Source organism: Callorhinus ursinus, unplaced genomic scaffold, assembly GCF_003265705.2.
Source record: "Callorhinus ursinus isolate GAN/ISIS: 27379988/994484 unplaced genomic scaffold, GSC_fseal_2.0 scaffold10, whole genome shotgun sequence".
In the NCBI taxonomy this organism is placed as follows: domain Eukaryota; kingdom Metazoa; phylum Chordata; class Mammalia; order Carnivora; family Otariidae; genus Callorhinus; species Callorhinus ursinus.
The window spans coordinates 38,823,653-38,845,904 of record NW_027397072.1 but is presented as its reverse complement, the minus strand read 5'-3'; the positions used below and the strand labels follow the sequence as shown (position 1 = coordinate 38,845,904).

Here is a 22,252-nt window from a genome sequence, read left to right as displayed (position 1 = left end):
GTGGAGTTCAAACTCTGGTGTCGGGAGACAAACAACATAATGAATAATCACAGAATATGTGAAGTGATAAATTACCACAGGGAAAAAAGGAACACAATAAAGTGGGACTAGAAAACGTGTGTATGGGAGGGGAGGGGACTGCCAACAGGGAGCTCAGGGTAGGCCCTACTGAGAAAGTAACATCTGAGCAAAACCTGAACTTGGGGGAGTTAACCATGCTGATATCTGGGGAACAGCCTTTGCAAAGACCTTAAGGTGCAAGAATGCCCTTCACGTTGGAGGAAGCACAAGGAACACGAACAAGATATAAGAGGCAAGGGTGGAGGCATTCTCCATGCAAGAGATGATGATGGCTCCAATTAGGTTACAGCACTGGAAGTGTTGTAGGCAATCAGATTTGGGATATAACAGGAAGGCAAAGCCAACAGGATTTCATGGAGGACTCCCTGTATAGTATAAGCAAAAGAAAAGAGTTCAGGGTAACTCTAAAGTTTTTGGCCACGAACATCTTGTTTCTTGAGGAAGAGTTATTAGTGCATAGCTTTGTGACATTGACCTTTTGGTATTTAAAAATATATACATCTCGACTTACTTCAGCTAATGACACAACTGTTTTCCTGACCAGGCTCAAAACTTTGGAAAAAGGTAATATAAAGAAGTATGAGTTTAATAAACAACAAAAAAAAGGGGTGCCTGGGTGGCTCAGTCAAACGTCCGACTCTTGATTTTGGCTCAGGTCATGATCTCAGAGTTGTGAGATTGAGCCCCATGTCTGGCTCTGGCTCCGGGCTCAGCAGGGAGTCTGCTTGAGATTCTCTCCCTCACCCTCTGCCCCCTTCCCACCCCTATCAAAATAAATAAATAAATCTTAAAAAAAAAAGTCCAAACAAATGATCTTAACTTTTTTTTTTTTTAAAGATTTTATTTATTTATTTGACAGAGAGAGACACAGCGAGAGGGGGAACACAAGCAGGGGGAGCGGGAGAGGGAGAAGCTGGCTTCCCATGGAGCAGGGAGCCAGATGTGGGGCTCAATCCCAGGACCTTGGGGTCATGACCTGAACCAAAGGCAGATGCTTAATGACTGAGCCACCCACGCGGCCCGATCTTAACTTTTTTTATAGCAAAATTTCTCTATGTACTTCTTTGTTCCTCAAGTAGAATCCTATCTTTAAAGGGATATTTACCTGAAAACGCCCATATAGTCACTACAAGTGCTCACACAATCCTCCCTTCCCTCTAGCTTGGCCCCATACCTTGGAATTCTCAAGGGCTGGTAGAAAACCATTCTTCTCATCCACTTCTTTCATGTTCTAGTTCAAATCCCTATATCTCCTGCCTGAACTATCATAACAGCCTCTTTATAGTTCTAAACTGGCAATTTCCTCAATCTAAACTCTACGTATCTTCTAGATTAATCTCTGAGTCAGAGTTAAGCTTGTTATGACATTATTCAAAAATCTTCAACAGTTCTCGATTATCTTCTTATTAAAGACCCCAAATCCTAAATCTGACATTCAAAGTCCTCTAAACGTGACCTCAAACAACCTTTTCTTCTTTGTCTTCCACTTTTGGGTAGAAATCGGGCATCACCACTTACGCGTTACTATTATTGTTCAGTGATGTCATTGTCAATGTCACTTCTTCTCCCTGAAACATCCTCCAGTACCAACACTGCCCACTGAAATCCCATCTGGCCTTCAAGTTGGCCTCACTTATGCTTTTGCTTTGAAGTCCAAGAAAAAAATTTTTTTTTTTTAAAGATTTTATTTATTTGAGAGAGAGAATGAGATAGAGAGAGAGAGCATGAGACAGGGGAGGGTCAGAGGGAGAAGCAGAATCCCTGCTGAGCAGGGAGGCCAATGCGGGACTCGATCCCGGGACTCCAGGATCATGACCTGAGCCGAAGGCAGTCGCTTAACCAACTGAGCCACCCAGGCGCCCCGAAGTCCAAGAAAATTTTAGCAGTATAAGATTGCTGACAAAGATCTTCCCGTTCCTCAACACTGTACTTTACCTTTTGCTGTAACTATAAACTGAGATAGCATTACATTCTCAAAAACTGTTTACTGTACCTGTAAGAAATATTTACCACATACACTAATGTTTCTACATTTCTGTTTCTACAATGTTTATACAGTGGCTGTAAAAGCAATGCACCCAAACCTAGTGCCCAGCTTTTGTTTTCCAATTCTACTGCCCACTGAAGGAATCAAGGCTTCTCAGAGAAATGTCTAATTCCAGAGCTGGAGCAGGGGAGGGACAGGATGAGACTTTAACATCTTATTATTCTAGAGAGTAAGGATGTGCACAGAAAAGATAGAAGTACACCACTGAGCAAATCTGGAACAACTTAAGTACCAAAATAATTAAGTACTGAAGGGGGAAAAAATAATTCATGAGTCCATACTGATAATAAATAGATAAATAATACATGGGGGAGAAGGGAAGGCTCTTATTGCAATAAAATGCCAAGTGTCTACTAGTAAATACGAAGGGAGGGGTGAGGTTGGAAAAATTAAAATTTTGCAACCATCATAGTAAAGACTGTATCAAGCAAAAATCAGCAATGGTGTTAAATCGAGGAAGGTGGAAATTTTGACAAGGAATAGGGTATTTGCACGGTCTTAAAGGGTCTACCCATGGACTGCTTATTAGTTACAAGAAACTAAAAACAGAAACAAACAAAAAAACCCAGTAATTACATAGTGGAGAATTTAGATAATACCTTGACCAGATGATCAAAATTAACATCACCAGTGAGGGACAGATGTGACACCCTGAGAGAGGGCACTTCGCCTGTGCAGGATTCTAAGCCAAGAATGAACAACCTAGATCTAATCACCAGGAAACACTAGACAAGCGCACAGTGTAACTTCTTTTTTCTTTTTCTTTTTTTTGAGAGAGAGCAGGTGCACACGGGAATGTGTGCGCACACGTGGGGGGTGGGGAGGGGAATGGGCAGAGGGAGAGGGAGAGAGAGAATCTTAAGCAGACTCCACACCCAGCACTGAGCTTGTTGCAGGACTCAAACTCACGACCCTGATATCACGACCTGAACTGAAAGCAAGAGTTGGACACTTATCCCACTGAGTCACCCAGGTTCCCTGAAATGAAGAAATTTCTATTTTCTTAAATAAAAGGGCAGAGACCATATTCTTCAGAATGTCGATATCATAAAAGACATAGTCTGTGGGAAAATCTAGATTAAAAGAGTCTAACAAGACAAATAAATGTACTACCTGACCCTAAACCAGAGGGTGTACTGGAGGTAAAGGACACTATAAAAGATATCACGGCATCCTTTGCGGATATTGTGGGTTTGGTTCCAGACCACCTCAATAAAACAAGGCAAATGAATTTTTGGTTTCTCAGTGCCTGTAAAAGTTACGTTTGTGCTATCTTGTAGTCTGTCAAATGTGCACTAGCACTTGTCTACATTCTATTTGTATTTGTAGCATTCTGTCTACAAAATAATGTACATACCTGAATTAAAAAATATTTTATTGCTAAAAAAATGCTAACCATCATCTGAACTTTCAGCTAGTCACAATCACTGATCACAGATCACCTTAACAAATACAATGAAAAAGTATGAAATATTGTGAGAATTACCAGTGGTGACACAGAGACGTGAAATGAGCAAATGCTGTTGGAAAAATGGTGCCAACAGACTTGCTCGATGCAGGGTTGCCACAAACCCTCAATTTCTAAAAAAATGCAGTATCTGCAAAACCTGGTAAAATGAGGTATGCCTGTACGAGATCAACTGATAAAACTGCAATATGGATGGCAGATTAAAGTATCAATATAAATTTATAAAGTTGATAACTATGTAGTGATTATGTAAGAGACTATCTCTATTAGGAATACACACTGAAGCATCTGGAGTACAGGGCCATGATGGATGGATAGCTGATTTATCTCCAAGTGTTTTAGGAAAAAAAAAATGTGTAGGAGAGGTTGGGGGAAAGAAAAAGGAAGAGAGACAACTCAAATGATAAAGCAAACAAGGTTTGGGGTAGGTTAATCTTGGTATATAAAGATTGGTCTTTTTTTGGGGGGGGTGTATCATTTCTATTTGTGCAACTTTTTGTAGTTTGAAATTATTTCCAAGTAAGAGGTTGAAAAGAAAAGAAAAAGGCCTTACAGGAGCTCTGTAATTAAACTCAGAAGGCCATAGCACTAAAACAAAAGTTTGTCATAATTCTGGGAATTTATTTATTTATTTGTTTATTATGTTATGTTAGTCACCACACAGTACATCATTAGTTTTTGATATAGTGTTCCATGATTCATTGTTTGTGTATTAACACCCAGTGCTCCATGCAGTACGTGCCCTCCTTAATACCCATCACCAGGCTAACCCATCCCCTCACCCCCCTCCCCTCTAAAACCCTCTGTTTCCCGGAGTCCATAGTCTCTCATGGTTCATCTCCCCCTCCGATGTCCCCCCCTTCATTTTCCCCTCCCTTCCCCTGTGGTCCTCCATGCTGTTCCTTATGTTCCACAGATAAGTGAAACCATATGATAATTGACTTTTTCTAATTCTGGCTATTTAAAGATCACTATTATTCTTTATTGAAAAAACATTTGGGGGTTTTTAATAAACTCTCAAATGGCATCAGTATACCGCCTCTTATTTACCTTAGAGTTTTCACATCACTATCTTATTCTTTGCTTTCTTATTTTATTTTTTTAAATTAAAACTTTTCTTTTTATCTTTTGTAGAATGTCCAACTTGAAGCTGTCATTAAGAACAGAGTTAGGTCATTGGTAAACATACCCTACGAAAACAGTATGTAGCCAATATGATCTCCCATATTGAGTTACATATCAGTTAGAAAATCAAGTATTTACTGCTTTCTACCTTTCATATTATGTTAGGTATTCTTTATTTTATTCACTAAAACTGTAAATTCAAATTATGATAGAGTTAAAAAAACACGTATTTCAGCCGTCTGGTCATATCAACAGTAGTACTAGTTAAGTACAAACAAGGAAAGCAGGTGTGCCTCACTAAAAGAAAGAGGAAGAGGGGTCAGAAGGTCTGTAGTAAACAGACAACATTTATTTTGACTTGTTTCCTCTTCCATTAACCACCTCTTTTCTCCTAAAGTAGTAACAGGTCCTTAAGAAACACAATGACTCCTAAGTGCTGCAAAAACTCCCCAAAACTAAAAAACAAAATACTGTCAAACTAATATGGACTAAAATTCATCTCTGCTTTAAGATTAATCTATCTGCCTCCAAATGTAAAAGAAAACAAACTTTTCTACAATAAAAATAAGCTTTAGTGCTCGCTTCAGCAGCACAAATACTAAAAAAAAAAAAATTATACACGTACATACATACATATATGTGGTTTAAACAACCAAGAAGATTTGACATGATGGACTATATTGAGAAAAGCTGCCTTGTTTTAAAAATGAAATCTTCAACAGCATGAACTCAGTGAGAAAAGTGCAAAACCCAAAACAACAAAAAAGCATTATGATTCAATACTTAATCATCACGTTGTATTTCTACATTCTCATTTTAAAAGCTCACTTTGAAATAGCTGCTCTTCGCTAATTGGCTGCTTATGAGTCATCCCCACGACTGCTAACCTTGCACCAATCTTTGTGAAGTCTTTCAGGCAGCGTATGTGAAAGCAGATGGTGCTTTTCCTTGAGAACCACAAGAAATGCTATATGCATGCAGTTCAGGTAGTGAGATGACATCAGCCCTCACCAGAGCATTACCTCACCCTCCCAGCACAGGAATGAGTCACTCAGGGAGTCAGCTGCAAATCTCTTGGTAGAAAAAATGTAGGTTACGGTGATGCGATGCACTTCCACATTCCACTGATTCGTCTCTGTGAGCAGCTGTTTGTTCTGATTTGCTGCTCCGACTCTCAGACTGCGTGACTTGCTTCCTCTATCATTTTTTTAAAAATATAAATTGTTGTTATTTTATGCGTTTTTTTCTCCTCCATTTGTTTTTTCCTGTTCATAATTTTAAAATAAAAGGTTTTCACATTGGTTGGCAAACTCAGGGCCAAAGAGCCAATCAAGATCTTTATCCATGCAATCACAAAGCAGTCTGGTAAAATAATTCAATTTCTATTTCTGAACGAAACCTAAATGGCATAATGAATACCAGTGGCACATGTAATCAGGGAGGGCTATTTGAAATTAGAATGTGAAAATAAGAATTCTATTGCCAAGTGACAGAAGGAACTTCAACTGAGAAAATGAAGGATGTGCTACTACTAAAATGAATATAACCAGCAATAAAAACAAAAATTCTTCTAACTGTATAAGATACATTTTTTAAATTTGGTTCTTCCTTCTTTTTCTACGTACCCCCACCCCCACCATTGACACGTATACTTTTTGGGGTACATTCAACTTTATTTTAACTTATTCTGAACATTTTGAAACATATAATGTATAAAGAGACTAAGAAAACCCCATGAATCTATCATTCAGTTTCAACAATTATTAAATTTTGCCAATTGTTTCATCTGTCCTCCATCCACCCACGACATATATTTCTTTACTAGAATGTTTTAAAGTAAATCCCAGACACCATGCCATTTCACCTATAAATACTTCAGTATTCGTTGCCGAAAAGTAACTACCATGCTAATATCATCTAACAAAATTGAGAGTAATTCCTTAAAATCATCTAATATTTAAACCTCCCTGGGGCGCCTGGGTGGCTCAGTTGGTTAAGCGACTGCCTTCAGCTCAGGTCATGATCCCTGGGTCCTGGGATGGAGCCCCGCATCAGGCTCCCTGCTCGGCCAGAAGCCTGCTTCTCCCTCTCCCACTCCCCCTGCTTGTGTTCCCTCTCATGCTGTCTCTCTCTCTCTCTCTCTCTCTCTCTGTCAATTAAATAAATAAATAAAATCTTTAAAAAAAATAAAATAAACTTCCCTGATTGTCTCAAAGATATACAATTGGTTTGTTCCAACAAGGAATTCAAACTCCACATATTACATTTGATTCTTTTTTCCCCCATAGGAGCCCCTTTTTCATGCCCTGATTTGCTTGAGAAACCAGATTATTATTTATCCTATAGAATGTCCCACAGTCTGGCTTTTGCATGTCATTTAACTTGTTCCTTCATCCCCTGTGTTTTCTGAAAAGTGTGTGATTAAACCTGGAGCTTTGATCTGATGCAGGTTTGGTTTTCTTTTAAGACTACTTCATAGGTGGCGCTACATACGTCCTTTTACATTGAAGGCCAGTAAGCTACAGTTTACAAGCCAAACCTGACCCACTGCCTGTTTTTTTTTTTTTTTTTTTTTCGAGACTGTTGAATCGCAGACCTGTACCCATTGCCTGTTTTTACACGTAAAGCCTTCTAGGGCCACAGTCACACCCACTTATTTATGTATTGTCTATGACTGCTTTTCCCCACAACTACATAGACCATCTGGCCCACAAAGCCCAAGATATTTACTGTCTAGCCCTTTACAGAAAAAGTTTGCCAACCCCTGTGTTATGTCATATTTGTTACTATTAATTAGTAGATTTGGGGGAGTCAGCCTGATCTTTCCATTTTAAAGTGTTCCATCAATTTTTCACAACTGATGACCTATTATTTCAATAAAGGGAATAAAACAATGACTCTAATTCTATATTCTTCCTGCATTTATTAGTGAGAGTTTTTCTATAAACAAGAACTTTCCCTCCTGTAGCTTTGGAAGCTAGATTTGCATACACTGTTATTTTCTCAAGTAGTGACTTAAGACATTAAACCCTTTCAAATCCAAAGAGTTGCATCCAGTGTTTTCCCTAACCAAGAAAGAGGGAGAAAGAACACGCTGGCCCTGAGAGCTACAAAAGCCAAGTCCCAAGTACAAGCTAAGAAGCAATAAAGTTAAAAGGAGGGCAGGGAAGGGAGTTATAAAAAGCGTGTGGTAAGACTCAGACTTGTCAAGAGTACAGATAAGGAAAAATGAACACAGACTGTAAAGGAAAGGACAGAAAAAGCTATTCTAGAATATTCACTAAAGGGGCACACAATCTCTGTCTCACCTCAAGAACTCCAAGCATTTCTAGAATAACACAATAGTTGATGCTTCCAACGATGACCTCAAGGAATAAAAAGATAAAATTCACGAAGCCTGGGAAGATGTAAAATACAAGAAAAACATTCCATTGGAAGTGTTGGCTTTTTTATTATGTGGAAATCCCCTTTTCCCTGAACAATTACTTTCCTGGCCATGCTAGCTGTTTTGCTAACATGGGGACACAGCAGGCATCCAATGTATGAAATGGAGCCGTGTGCACAGGGAGATGAGCGCACCTCATCCTGTCTCATTCCTGGGTCCCTGACTCTGCATGCCACTTGCTATGTGACCTTGGACAAAAACTAACATTACAGCGTTTTACAAAACTCCCCACATTAACTTACTGTACTTGATCCTCAAATTGAGTCTCCATGGCTATTTTTTTTTAAAGATTTTATTTATTTATTTGAGAGAGACGGAAAGAGAGCTGGCACAAGTGGAGAGAAGGAGCAGAGGGAGAGGGAGAAGCAGACTCCCCGCTGAGTCTGGAGCCCAACACGGGGCTCAATCCCAGGACCGGGAGATCAGGACCTGAGCCAAAGTCAGACACCTAACTGACTGAGCCACCCAGGTGTCCTTCCACGGCTATTTTAAAAGATGTGTCTTTTGGTTCCCAGACTACTGATGTTTCTACCACTCTGGGGATCCATAGGCCTCCTGCTTTTCTCCACTCCTATACCTATTGCCCCAACTCCTCCACAGTCAAAACAGAAAGGGATTTTGACATTCTCTGGAATTAAATTAAGACCAAAGGAGGATTTAGGAGTGACTTAGGAACAGGTACAGAAAGGAAGAACAGGAGTGTGTTTACATATGATGAGTTCCGAGGGACTGGGAGCTCTCCAGGCAGAGATGTTAAGGAGGCATTTGCCTGTACAGGTCTGCTGCTCAGAGGAGAGGTCTGGGCTGAAGAGAAAAATTAGAATTGCTGCTGTCATAGGAACAGAGACACAATCCCCTTGAAAGAGAATAGGGTGAGAAGGCGACCTACACCCAAACTTCTAGAACTCTAACATTTAAAAATTCCAGGAGAGTTGATAAGTCAGAGAAAAAAGTGCTTCAACAGATTGTTTTTAGTAGAATTTTAGGAATTTTCCTATTTTCTTCCGGGTTTCCCCAACTGCTAGTTGGTGTTTATATATATAAGTACTTCCACAGTTAGCGATAACTGGCTTGTAATACAAATGCCTCACTGAGACAACCATTTGCTTTATCAGAGTCTCATGGAAAGTCTCAAAGCAAAAAAGAATGTCAAGAAATCCTTTCCATTTTGACTGTGGAGGAATCGCTCCCACTTAAAAATCCTTCATTGGTTTCCAATGGCTCAGGATAAAATCCAAAATGCTCAACACAGCTTACTAGGCCCTGTATCAGCTGGCCCCAGCCTCCCTCAGTAGGCTCGTCTCTCTTGCTCTCTCCCAGCCCTCACTCTTAGTGCCATCCTCTGATAGTTCCCACTGCAAGGCCTCCACAAAGACCACCGCCTCTCCCACAGCAGCCTTTCCCTGCCACTCTGCCCATCTCTTGCCTGGGCAGCTCCTTCTCCTCATGGGATCTCAGTTGTAAACATCGTCTCTTCTGAGAAGGCTTCTCTGGCCTCCTATCTAGGTAGGTCAGACCTCCTTGCTAAATCTCTTAGTTCAACCCTTCCATGTGGCCGTTTCCACAGCTCAACTATATTATTTACACTGTAATTATTCTCTATCTGTGTCCCCAGCTGGCTCCACATGATGCCACATGAGTTCCACCAGGGCAAGGATCTCATGTGTCTCGGGCACTGCTGTACCCCAGTGCACAGTCCTGCCGGACTCCCACCCCACTAAAGAGGAGTTCCGTTTGGGATGTGTTAAGTTCAGATACCTCTGACTCTCCCACTAGGGATGTTTAAGAGGCATTAAATGCTCACAATATGCTGAGCAGCAAGCTAAGTCTGCTCTATACATGTCTTTCAGCAATTATTCTGGATAAAGCACATTAAGAATTATAATTATTATTATAGAAAACACAAATACATGGGTAAGTACTGACGTATTTCAAAAAGCATGAAGCATTGTTGTTTAAGATAATGAAGTGAAGCCACTCTGGCCAGAACACAGGAGAGAGGAGGAGAGAGGATGAGGGACACGCCCAGAGCTCAAAGCCTGGCTAGCTCTTGTAGGATCCAGCAGGGAATGGTAAGCAAGTTGAACCTTATTTTATACGTAATAGGGAACCATTGGGGGGCTTTAGGCAGAGGAGGAACAGGTTGATGTATTCTTTTAACATCACTCAGATGGCAGCATGGACAGTGATGACCGCAGACAACAGAGGAAACAGGGGAGCAATCGGGAGGCCTGTGCAGTGGTCCAAGGGAGGTGGTAGGGGCTTGCATCACGAGGAGCAATGGTGCTGGAGAGAGTAAATGGATCCAAAGGGACTTGTTAATGGAGCAGCCTGGAAGACAAGGATATGAAAGGAACTCAAGGATGACTTGTAGGTTTCAGCTAAGCCACAGGGAAGACTGAGGTTGAGGTGGCAGATACTAATTTGATGTGACTTTTAGACCTTCCTCTATGTATAGATGTGAAGCCAGCCTTCAGCTCTACCAGCACAGACGTATATTTGGGGTGTCAACAGTGCACAGGTTCGGTTTAAATCCAAGAGCCCAGAGATCATAATTTATTAACCAGCATCCTTTTTAGGAACATAAAGGTTGTTTCTAAATTTTAAAATTATGAATAACACTATGATGCACATCTTTTGTATTTCAGATTCTTTCTTTACAAAAGACTGTCGGAAAAGGAACTCTTGGGAATTTTCCCCCAATGTATGGATTTTTTTAAAATTGTAATTCGAAATAATTTTAGGCTGACCGAAAAGTTGCAAAAATAGTGCAAATAGTTTCTATAAACATTTCATCTAGCTTCCCCTAATGTTACCATCTTGAAATTTAGAAATTGGAAGAATGCCATTAACTAAATTATAGACTGTATTCAAATTTCACAAGTATTCTCATTAATGTCCTTTTTCTGGTCCAGGATCCAGTCTAGGGTTACATATTGTATTATCCAATTTTTCTGTTTCCTTCAATCTGTGACAGTTCCTCAGTCTTGCTTTGTTGTTCAAAGCCTTAGACCTTAAGGCTTTTGAAGAGCACTAGTCAGGTATTTTGTAGAATGTCCCTAAATGTGATTTTGCCCAGTGGTTTTTCGTGATTAGATTGAGGTTATACATTTTTGGCAAGAAAACCACAGGAATGATGATGTGCTCTTCTCAGTGCATTATATCTGATAAGTCTTATTTTTGTTAATGTTAACCTTGATCACTTGGTTAAGGAGATGTCTGGGGTCTGCCAAGTTTCCCCACTGTACAATAACTATTTTTCCCTTGTAATGAATAAATATTTAGATGATGGGAGTTTTTTAAGACTATGCAAAAACAAAACAACAACAAAAAAAGCATGAAGCATCAGAAAGAGGGCAAGGGCTGAGTCCAAAGATCTAGGGTTGAGTCTTGGCTTTATTACATCAGACAGATCTCTGACACATTTTGAGCCCCAATTTTGTCATCTGAAAAACAGGGGCTAATAAGAATATTTAGTTTACGGGGCACCTGGGTGGCTCAGTAGGTTAAGTGTCTGACTCTTGATTTCGGCTCAGGTCAGGATTTCAGAGTCTTGGATCAAGCCTTGAGTTGGGCTCCATGCTGGGAGTGGAACTTGCTTAGGATCCCCACCCCCCCATTCATGTGCACTCTCTCTCTAAAACAAACAAAAAACATTAAAACATTTAAAAAGAATATTTTACAAGGTTATGTAAGGATTAAATAAGAATGGGTTTGGTATCACTTTACACACTCTAAAGTACTAATCAAACAAACGTTGTTCTGTATATGTAATGCTACTTTGAACCTCTAATGTAATTCATGTGTGTATGAATATATATGCTTATTAAAGAAAAATGTTTAAAAGAAAAATATAAACTCTTCATCTGAGTAGTTATAAATTCATTATGAACCTTCCTTTAATCTCTATAAGGTAACTTCAGAAAGTAACTATGGTTCATGAACACCAAATTTCAAAAATTGCAAAAAAGCTTTTAGAATTTAAATAGCTTCTCCAAAAGTAAATTCAAGGAGAAAGCAGAAAGCTGAACTATGCCATATCAATGATTTCTTTCCCAACCTGGATTTATAACACCCATTTAAAAACAAAGCCTCAAAGCCAAATAAAGATGAATTCAATGTAAGAATTAAATACATCAAACTGTTACCAGTCTTGATTTACCAGAAATCTCTACCAACCCTAAAATTCTCCTTTATCATGTAGAAGTTCTGTACTTTATTGATCACAAAGATGAACAATATTAAAGTTAACAGGCATAGTTTTGTATATTTTATTTCTTTAAAAATGATACACTGTGTATGGGACATAAAATGGTAACTTAAACAAAAACCAGTGACTAGATGATAAGATGCCAGAATTGACTATTAGTGATGTTAAGAGAAAAAAAATGTTCCAGCACTGTGCTAAGGAAAAACTTTTTTTATTTCCCTGAAAACCTTGAAATTACCATGATGGGGAGAATAAAGAAAGCTTTTTGCTGAAAATAAAGTGTTCCTGGGAATCATACCTCACAGACTAAGGAAGGGGGCCTGGTTAACAACTCCTTAGATGATCTAACATGAGGGATTATGAGATCTTTCAGTAGATCTGGGTATTAGAGAAGGCATCCCATGTGACCTGCTTAACAGGAAATGTAGACTTTTTTTAGTTTCTAATTTTTTATAAAGGAAATGCTGAAGAAAAAACAAATCCTGAAGCAATTTGGTTATTTACTGTCATCAAAGATTGTGATTTAACACCCGAGAGCAGTGAGATGCTAAGGAGATAATAACTATTTCATTCTTTCTTTCCTCAACCTATAATCAACCTATAGAACAAAATACCTCAAGGAAAACTATCAGACTAACTTTTAAGCGCACTTTTCACATTCATGATGAAAACATAGATTTTAGTAACTATTTCTCCCTTCATTTAGATCATTATACATTCATGAAGTAGATAATATGCATGCAAAGTCAATTTCCTAAAAAATAAGGTCAAATCAATTTCTCACTTGGCAACATGAATGCTAGAGTAAACCGTTTTAGTTCACAGCAACGCTTTCAGCCATGCTAAGGGATTAATAAAACAAAATTAAATCAAAGCACTGTTTCATTTCTTATAATTAAAAGAAAAGCAATTAACCTAAGCAATTATTTACATATTGCCTTGCTACGTGACTCAAATGACAGTGACTTTTCCAAATAAATCGCAATATTCAATGACAGATCCAGGCTCAAAATGTGCTGGTTTATGTACAAATGAAAAAATGCAAAATGACCAGACATCTTTCAGTGTAAATTACAGAATCTTTAAGAGAGATTATGGATCTTCTCTTAATAAAAGCACTACTCTGAGGGTCTACTGATGAACTCTTTGTAAACAAATCATGTTAACCATTAAGAGTATACCCTTTTCAAAGGATCCCCCCACCTATGAAGGCCCTTCTTAATGAATGGAGTCTGATGAGGGGTGAGGAGGAGGCTGGAAAGCTCTAGCATCATAGTTGTCTGTTTCTGCACCTGTCTGAAACAGAAAGGCGGTGTCCCTTGGGGAGAAACATGCCGAAAATAAAACAAAACCCCAAACTCTAACTATAGTCTTACAATAGAGTTGTTTGTTCTTTTTAAGAGGGGGGAGAAAAAGGCATTTTAACAGAAAACTGAAACAAAAAACAAATATGGTATCTCTAAATAAAGAAAAGGTACAGGTATTATCTAAGGACAACCTAGTTATATGTATACAATTATAACATGCATTCTAAATAAAGATAAGGAAGGTCTCTGTGTGTTTATAAATGTGCTCCAAAACACAAAAAGGTAGATAGTTCAAGGATATTATATCTACTTAGATTTGAAGGGATCCAAATGTCACCCAGAGACCCCAAAGAAAAACAATGCTAATATGTTACAAAACAAAATTTTAAGACAACCAATGAGAGATGCCTGGGTGGCTCATTCGGTTAAACGTCTGCCTTTGGCTCAGGTCATGATTCTGGGGTCCTCGTGAGCCCAAAGTCAGGCTCCTTGCTCAGTGGGGAGTCTGCTTTTCCCTCTGCCCCTCCTCCTGTTGGTGCGTGCACTCTAGCTCTCTCTCTCAAATAAATAAATAAAATCTTTAAAAAAAGAATAAGACAACCAATGAAGAATCACAGCCAAATCTCCTCAGCGCTTTTCCAAGATTTAATCTGCATATAAATTACCAGAGGAAAGCAAATCAGATTTCACCTCAGGTGGTCTTTTTGAAAATTAAAAACAAAATTCTTAGCTACTACTATGTAAGTATTAGGCTTAGAACCTAGGGCACATCTGTAACAGCTAATGGGGTGAACTTACACACACACACACACACACACACACACACACGGTTTTAGCTTGGTTTATCACTATTCTTTTGAGGAAGTTTGTAACTACCTAGTCAAGAGGAAAGAGTGGCAAATCAGATCTGTGTCCCAAGACACCTCAACCTTCCTACAGCATACCAGTGTAAATGTAATGTAAAACGCTTGTTTAATGGAACCATTAATCTCTCTTATCCTCTAGGAGTTTATTTTTTCATTGACATAATCAAAACACCACTAAAGCAACATAATATACTATTTTATATGCCTTTTGGTCAGAGACGGTTAAGGACAATATCAGAGCAGGCCAGGAGGCAATAACATATGCACCTAATAGTAATTTCTAATGAATTTGTGCTTTATTTTTTAAAGAATCTTTAAATGTAATTTTAAAAAATGGGGGGGAATTGCAAACTCCCTCTAGATAATTCATTTATATTTTTCATGTGTCTGACGGTACCTGATTCCTGAAGTTACAACAATCTTTAAGATTTAGTGCAATCCCATAATTTTACAGAGAAGGAAATTAAAGCTCTACTGAACTGAAGAATTTAGCCAGGCCATCTAGTCAGTTAATAGAAGAATCCTGACTAGAACTCAAGTCCCTGAATCCCAGCCCCTCCTCCACAATCCCACACATTGTAAGAAGTTCCTGTGTGGCTTTACTTTATTATTCCAGCAAAAGTACATGTGATTCGTCACCAATTGCTCTACCATTAATAACTTAAAATTTTTTTTTAAGATTTTATTTATTTGAGAGAGAAAGAGAGAGATAGCAAGAGCGCACAAGCAGGGGCGGGGGAGAGGGAGAGGGAGAAGCAGGCTCCCTGCTGAACCCGGGACTGGATCCCAGGACCCAGAGATCATGACCTGAGCCAAAGGCAGACGCCCGGTCGACTGAGCCACCCAGGCGTTCCAGTAACTTAAAAAATTTTATACAGTCAGGGTGCCTGGCTGGATCAGTCGGTAGAGGACGCAACTCTGGATCTCCAGGTCATGAGTTCAAGCCCCATTGGGGGGTAGAGATTACTTAATAAATAAAGGTTTAAAAAAATTATTACACAGTCTATCAAAGCCTCTTCATTAGATTAATAAGTAGCTTTACTAATTGCTCCACAGGAAATACATCTTCCCTAGCCTTCTAGGTTTTATCTGTTTCATCCTCATACCACTCCTGATGAAAGTGTGGAGAAAGCAACGTTCTAATACAGGATCCCCACAGAGACCCATGGATCTACCTACCGTCACTGGGTGGCTTCGGCTTTACTCCGTACCAAACGCTGGGCTTCAGGCAGAGAAAATTAACTATTTCTCACAAAAAGTTAGGTACCTTCATAAAATACTGTATCAGATGCATTTAAAAAGGTATTATAAGTCTATGCATCATATTCAGGGCATTTCAAATAGCAGTTTTTGATCCTCTTTCTGTGTTTTTTTTTTTTTTAAGATTTTATTTATTTATTTGAGAGAGAATGAGCAGGGAGGAGGCACAGAGGGAGAGAGAGAAGCAGACTCCCTGCTGAGCAGGGACCCCCAATGCAGGGCTCGATCCTAGCACCCTGGGATCATGACCTGAGCCAAAGGCAGACACTCAACCAACTGAGCCACCCACGTGTCCTTTCTGTGGCATTTTGTCCAACTTCTGAACACAATTTATAGATGTTGAGCAATGCACACCTTGCGGAGGAACAGATGACTCAAGTTCACAATACATTCCTTTTTATCTTACAAATATTCTTATCTTTCTATCACATACTAGCTCAGCAATTCTCAAACTGTGGTCTGTAGATGCTTTCAGAGGTGCAGAGAGTCAAAAAGTTTTGCTACTAAGGTGTTATTTGCTTTCTTACTGTGGTGATATTTGCAGAGGGTATAAAAGCAATGGTGACTAGGGGCGCCTGGGTGGCTCAGGTGGTTAAGCATCTGACTCCTGACTTCAGCTCAGTTCTTGATCTCAGGTCTTGAGTTCAAGCCCGGGAACTGGGCTCCACACTCTACTTAAAAAAAAAAGAAAAGAAAAGAAAAGAAAAAGCAATGGTGACTAAAACTGCTAGTGCCTTAGCACAAAAATTAAGAGAATCAAGCACCAAACTAGCAGTCATTGTATTCTTCACTGGCACACACTCGCAGCAAGAAGAAAAAGAAAAAAAGAAAAGAATAAGAGGAAAAGAGAAAAGTTCCACTCAAGAATGTTCTGACGAAGCAATAGAAAGCATTAATTTCATTCTTTTTGGGACCTGAGTACACATCTTTTTACTCTTCTAGCATAACTGCGGAGGAAGTATGCACCAGCACCTCTGCCACATACTGAATGAAACACAGCTTGAGGAAAAGCACTTGTGATCGAGTTGTGAACTGTCTGTTCATAGAGCTCTGTTTCTACTTAAAAAACTGAGGGGAAAAAGATGCTTATGAGACTTGGGTATCTGTCAGACATTTTCTCAAAAATACACAAAGTGAATCTCTCACCTCAAAGAAAACAACTAATCATATTTGTGGTAAAATTCAAGTTTTCAAGTGAAAATCAGATTTTGGAAAATCTCTCTCTACCAATGTGTGCTCAACAGTTTCCCAATACTTAAAGACTTTTCTGATGAGATCAGTGGCGATAATAGCAAATTTGTTTAAAATATTCTATCAAGAAACAGGTCAACATCTGGAAGATCTGTATAACTCATTGAATCAACATTTGTCAAATGATGTGAGAACATCATGCATGAGTAAAAGGCAAGACAGACAATATGGATGTTGACATAACAGAGTACAAAATGTTCACTGATATAGTTTCAGATTCTACAGTGCAACTAACCTTTAAGAACCTTCCACTTGTTTTGGTATAGTATCAAAAAAGAATGACCCAATCATCTGAAAAGACTTCTAAAATACATCTCCCTTTTCTAACTACATATATGTATGTGTCTGGATTTTCTTCTTCATATAGCTCAACCAAAACAACAATGCAACTCATCGAATGCAGAAGCAGATATGAAAACTGTTTTCTTCTATTAAACCAGAAATTAAAGAGATTTATAAAAATACAAAACAATGCCACCACTCTTCTCACTAAAATATTTTTAAACTAGAAAATATTCTTCATAAAAATATGTTTTTATGCTATCATCAATGGGTTCATTTTTTAAATGATCTAATAACAAGTCTTTAAAATTTCCTTTTTAATTTCTAACAGGGTTTAAGTCTAGATAGACACAACCCATGGAAAAAGTTCTTTGGAACTCTCCACAATTTTTAAGAATATAAAGGGTCATGGGACAATACAGTTTGAGACCTGCTATAGTAGATGAGCAGTCTGAGTTTGTAATGGGGAGGTGCACCCACGATGGGGAGATGGCCCCAGAGCAGGCAGAATGGAGTACAGTCAGACAAGCCTGGGTTCAATCCCAGCTTTATCATCTAGCTGGTCTATAATTTCAAGCAGATAACTTCTCAGAGCTTCAGTTTTCTCTTCTATAAAATGACACCAACACATCAACCTCGGGAAGATCTCTATGAGGCTTACACTGTGTGTAAAGTACATAAGGTGTGTATTACAACCCCGGAAACAGTGTTGTTTCAAGAAATGGTCTCAAGAACCTGGGGCAGCAGTAAAGTCTAGGAAATCTGTCATGTTATCTCAGATGGTCAGTATCTTTACATTTTCTATTTTTTTCCATAAAATAGAAAATGAAAATCTAGATAATGCAAAGAGGCCTCAGATTCTTCTCCTGCAATGGAAGGTGGCCAGTGAGCTTGTCATTTATTGTGTAAGGGTGACACAATGAAACTTTGCGAATATACTTGAGATTCAACATTTCACAAGTATTCTATCCAAAGGATCTAGAGTTTGCAGTGGGTTCAAGTATCAGCAAACTGTACCCTTTGATAAATAGTATGCACTCTGAAAGCTTAGTCAGGGCTTAGCCCACACAAATGTGGAGACTGGACAGTGCTGTTTCCCTAAGCACCGGCCTGGGTGCTTCAGGAAAGCATCCAGGCTGGGTTTACAGAAGAGCAGATAGGGCGCTGGTTGCATTATCCCCATCAGAAAATTCCATCACCACAAATCAGGTCATTCTTAAGCCCCTCATGTTAGGTTTTGTTTTTTTCAAATTTGATACCAGTTGGAAAGCTTTTTGTTTTGTTTTGTTTTTAAGTAGGCTCTACACCTAGCGTGGGGCTTGAACTCATGACCCTGCGATTAAGATCTGAGCTGAGATCAAGAGTTGGGACACTTGACTGATTGAGCCACCCAGGCGCCCCTAGAAAGCTTTCTGAAAGGGAACAATTGATGATGAGCAAAAAAAAAAAAAAAAAAAAAAAGAGCACCCGGAGGGATTGTCCCAGAGGAACAGACTGGTTAGATAGAAGGTTGAGGGTATTCTGGAAAACAGAGGTGACAGCTTCCATGTCAGCAGTCAAACTCAAAAGAGGGCCTTACTTTAAATGACTTAAACTAGAGAATAAAGCTCTAGAATAGGACAGAAACTTCATCTATCAGGGTCAAGACAAAAGGCGAGAAAAATGAACTTCTCTCATTTCACCTGCCCCCAACCTCAGCAAAGTAGGCAGTGTCCTTACTTATTGATAAGGACACTAAAGCTCTGAGGAGCTAAGTTGCTGCCCAAGTCTTGGAGTCATGTGTCACAGGAGTTTTTAGAAGTACCATCTCTCTTTTTGTTTTTGCAAATTATCAAATTTGTCTAAAATTACACACTAAGAAAATCTCATGCTTACAATTAGGATGTATGCTTGAGGGAAAATGCAGGGAATAATTTATGGGATTTTGCAGTATATATTTCAAACTATTAAGTTACTTATGTTTGTTTTTTTATTCCTAGGCACCTTGTGATAATAATAAGGGGGAAGAAATGATGATCATATTATAGCTCAGATAATGAGCTATATTGCATTGATACAGCAGATAGTATTCTCAGTTACTCATGTATATGATGAACTCATTTAATGTTCAAAACAATCCTAAGAAGTAGGTGACATTAGCCACCTTTTTTAAAGGAGGGGAACTGAGGAACAGAAAAGTTAAGCAGTTGCTGGAAGGGGACATAGTTCGTAAAAGGCAGACAGGCCGGGCGCCTGGGTGGCTCAGATGGTGAAGCATCTGCCTTCGGCTCAGGTCATGATCCCAGGGTCCTGGGATCGAGTCCCGCATCGGGCTCCCTGCTAGGTGGGGAGCCTGCTTCTCCCTCTGCCTCTGCCTCTCTCTCTCTGACTCTCATGAATAAATAAATAAAACATTAAAAAATAAAAAAGGCAGACAGGCCTCACACCTAGGCCATTGGGCCCTGAGCCCCCGCACTATAAGCAAACACATACTACTAGTATCAGCAATTGCTCATTATAGCTGTTTCCAATCAACATTTAATAGAAAATTCTTACCTCTGGTTTGCTGAGGCTGGATGAAACCAAGGAACCGGATCCCACGTCCAAATCCCACTGTTTTTTACCATGATTCTCAGGATCCAAGGCAGCAATTCGCCCATCTAAAGTGCTGATAATCACTAATGATCTATAAATTTAAAAATTAATAAGACAAAGTTAAAGAAGTATTTACGATATCGGGCACTTACTGCATACAATGGAAAGAAAACCAGGCCATCCCCAGACCTCTGTCTGCTGGGGGAGGGGGGCCCACCTCCTCAGAAGACTTGCAGTCTTGCTATCTCTGTCTAAAGCCCACCAAGACCATTGCAATTTGCCTTTTATCTGTTTACGTCACTTACGAAAAGGCCCAGACTCCTAGGTCACCCCCCATTCTCACACTGTAATCCCCACGTGGAATTCAACATTCCCAGTGCCGTCCCCTTCTTCCCTTCCCAAATCCCTGAAAGCCCTAACCCTGGAACAGTTTTCCCTGAATGTCTACTTGCCTTCTTGCTTGAGTAGAAACCTGGCTCTTCCTGAGACCATCTCTTCTGAAGCAAAGAGAATTCTTTGCTCCAAAACCCTTAACCACTGGGCCCCGTAACAGGGTGGGGGTGCTCCTTGCACCTCATTGCCGTTTCCCCGACTACTTTCCTTCTCTCCTCTTTAAAAATCCTCAGGATCAGACTGCTCCGCCCACTACCCCTCCTAGTAATTGTCTACTGACCCTGGGGTCACTAGCCTCACTGCTTGAGGATTTCAGCTCCTGGTTTAACTGTCACTATTAACACATTCTCTGGGTGTTCATTATCTGTTTACCCTGCCTCATCCACTGCCATGGTGAGACCCTAGCCCTTGGCATTACCAATCACCACAACTCCCCCGCCCCACTGAAATTTCAAGCATTCGAGCCCCTGCCACCAACCCCTTTCCGGCTCATTTCCTCTCCTTCCCTCACTCCCACTAATCTATGACCCCACCTGCGCATATAAGCCATTGATCCTGTCACTTTTACCCTAAGCTTCACCAACATTAGGCCCTCACTTTTTTCTTACTGAGTTTAAATCCCATAATCCTTCATTTTGAGTACTCCCTGGCCCCTCACACGTCACACGTGCCTAGCAGAACTCCAACCCTGGTTAAATCCAATGCTCTGCATTTTCTCACTCTCGCTTCTGTGCCGTTGAATGTGGCCAAAGAAAAACATAATCATGCTGACTGGACTCACTTTAATCATGATCACCAATGTGAAAAGGGCTATTAATGATGCTCCACCATCACGGCATACTTCCCTGGTCTATCTACTCACTCACTGGTCTAGGTTAAACTATGTTATTTCTTCTTTCTCCTCAACTTCCAGCACAAGCTCCTCCAAGCTCATTCATCTTGGGGATAATCAAAAGAAATCCCACCATCACGTCTCTCTTTATCACCACCTGGACCTGTGAATTCTACCTTCCTTCCTATTACTGCAGGTGAATTGTTCATGGTCCCATGCACTACCAACACTTCTGCTTAGACAACAGATCCCTCTCTGCCAGTCCTCACATTTCTCCTCTTGCTCTCACATCAATTACTCCCCCTCTACCAGAGCATTCCTCTCACCGTTCACACCTGCTATTATTTCCCCCAACCTAAAAACCAAACCAGTGACACAAAATGAGCCATTCTCCCCCCTCTAAGCTTCCAATCCACTCTGTGCCTGCCTCTGGAACAAAACTCCTTGAAAGAGTTCTTATACATTCTGTCTCCAAATCCTTTCCCCTTCTTCTGTCTTGAACTATTTCTAATCAAGATGTTGCCTCTGCCACTTCACTTGAAAGGTTCTTGTTGGGGTCATCGATGACCTTCATATTGAAATATCCTATGGTCAGGTCCCAGTTCACTTGATCTTCTAGCAGCACCTGACCAGTGACATCTCCTGCCCTTCATGAGACACACTCTTCATGTGGCTTCCAGGACACTGTACTATCCTGATTTTTTTTTTCCTTAGTTGTAGGCTACTGTTTCTCAGTTTCATTTTCTGGTTCTTCCTCATCTCTTCTATCTCTCAAAGTGTTCTCTATCTACATATACTTTTTTTTGATGGTCTCATCCAGTCTCATAGCTTAAAATACCATCTATATGCTGGCAACTCTCAAATTTGTATCTCTCCCTGAACCCTGGACTTATATACCTAACTGCCTACTAGACTTATATGGCAGAATGATTTCTCCAATTCCTCAAACACATCATGATTTTCCCTCAGGGCTTTTGCAACTACTGTTCCTTCTGCCTGGAACATATCCTCCCAAATATGTAACAGGCCCTCAATAAATATTTCTTGAATGAAAGAATGTGTTATACAGTTGTTCTGTGAATTTGTTAGGTATATTTGTCTGCTTCAAAGA

General features: G+C 39.7%; 1 protein-coding gene across 1 annotated transcript in view; it reads right to left on the bottom strand.

Annotated features, from left to right (window-relative positions):
• The window catches only part of EIF2AK3 (eukaryotic translation initiation factor 2 alpha kinase 3), a 68,164-nt gene that overhangs the window by 35,206 nt on the left and 10,706 nt on the right, over nucleotides 1-22,252 (bottom strand). Inside the window, exon 2 of the mRNA XM_025868227.2 lies at nucleotides 19,878-20,007. Within this exon, the coding sequence (XP_025724012.1) occupies nucleotides 19,878-20,007 (130 nt within the window). The remainder of the gene's footprint in view (nucleotides 1-19,877; nucleotides 20,008-22,252) is intronic.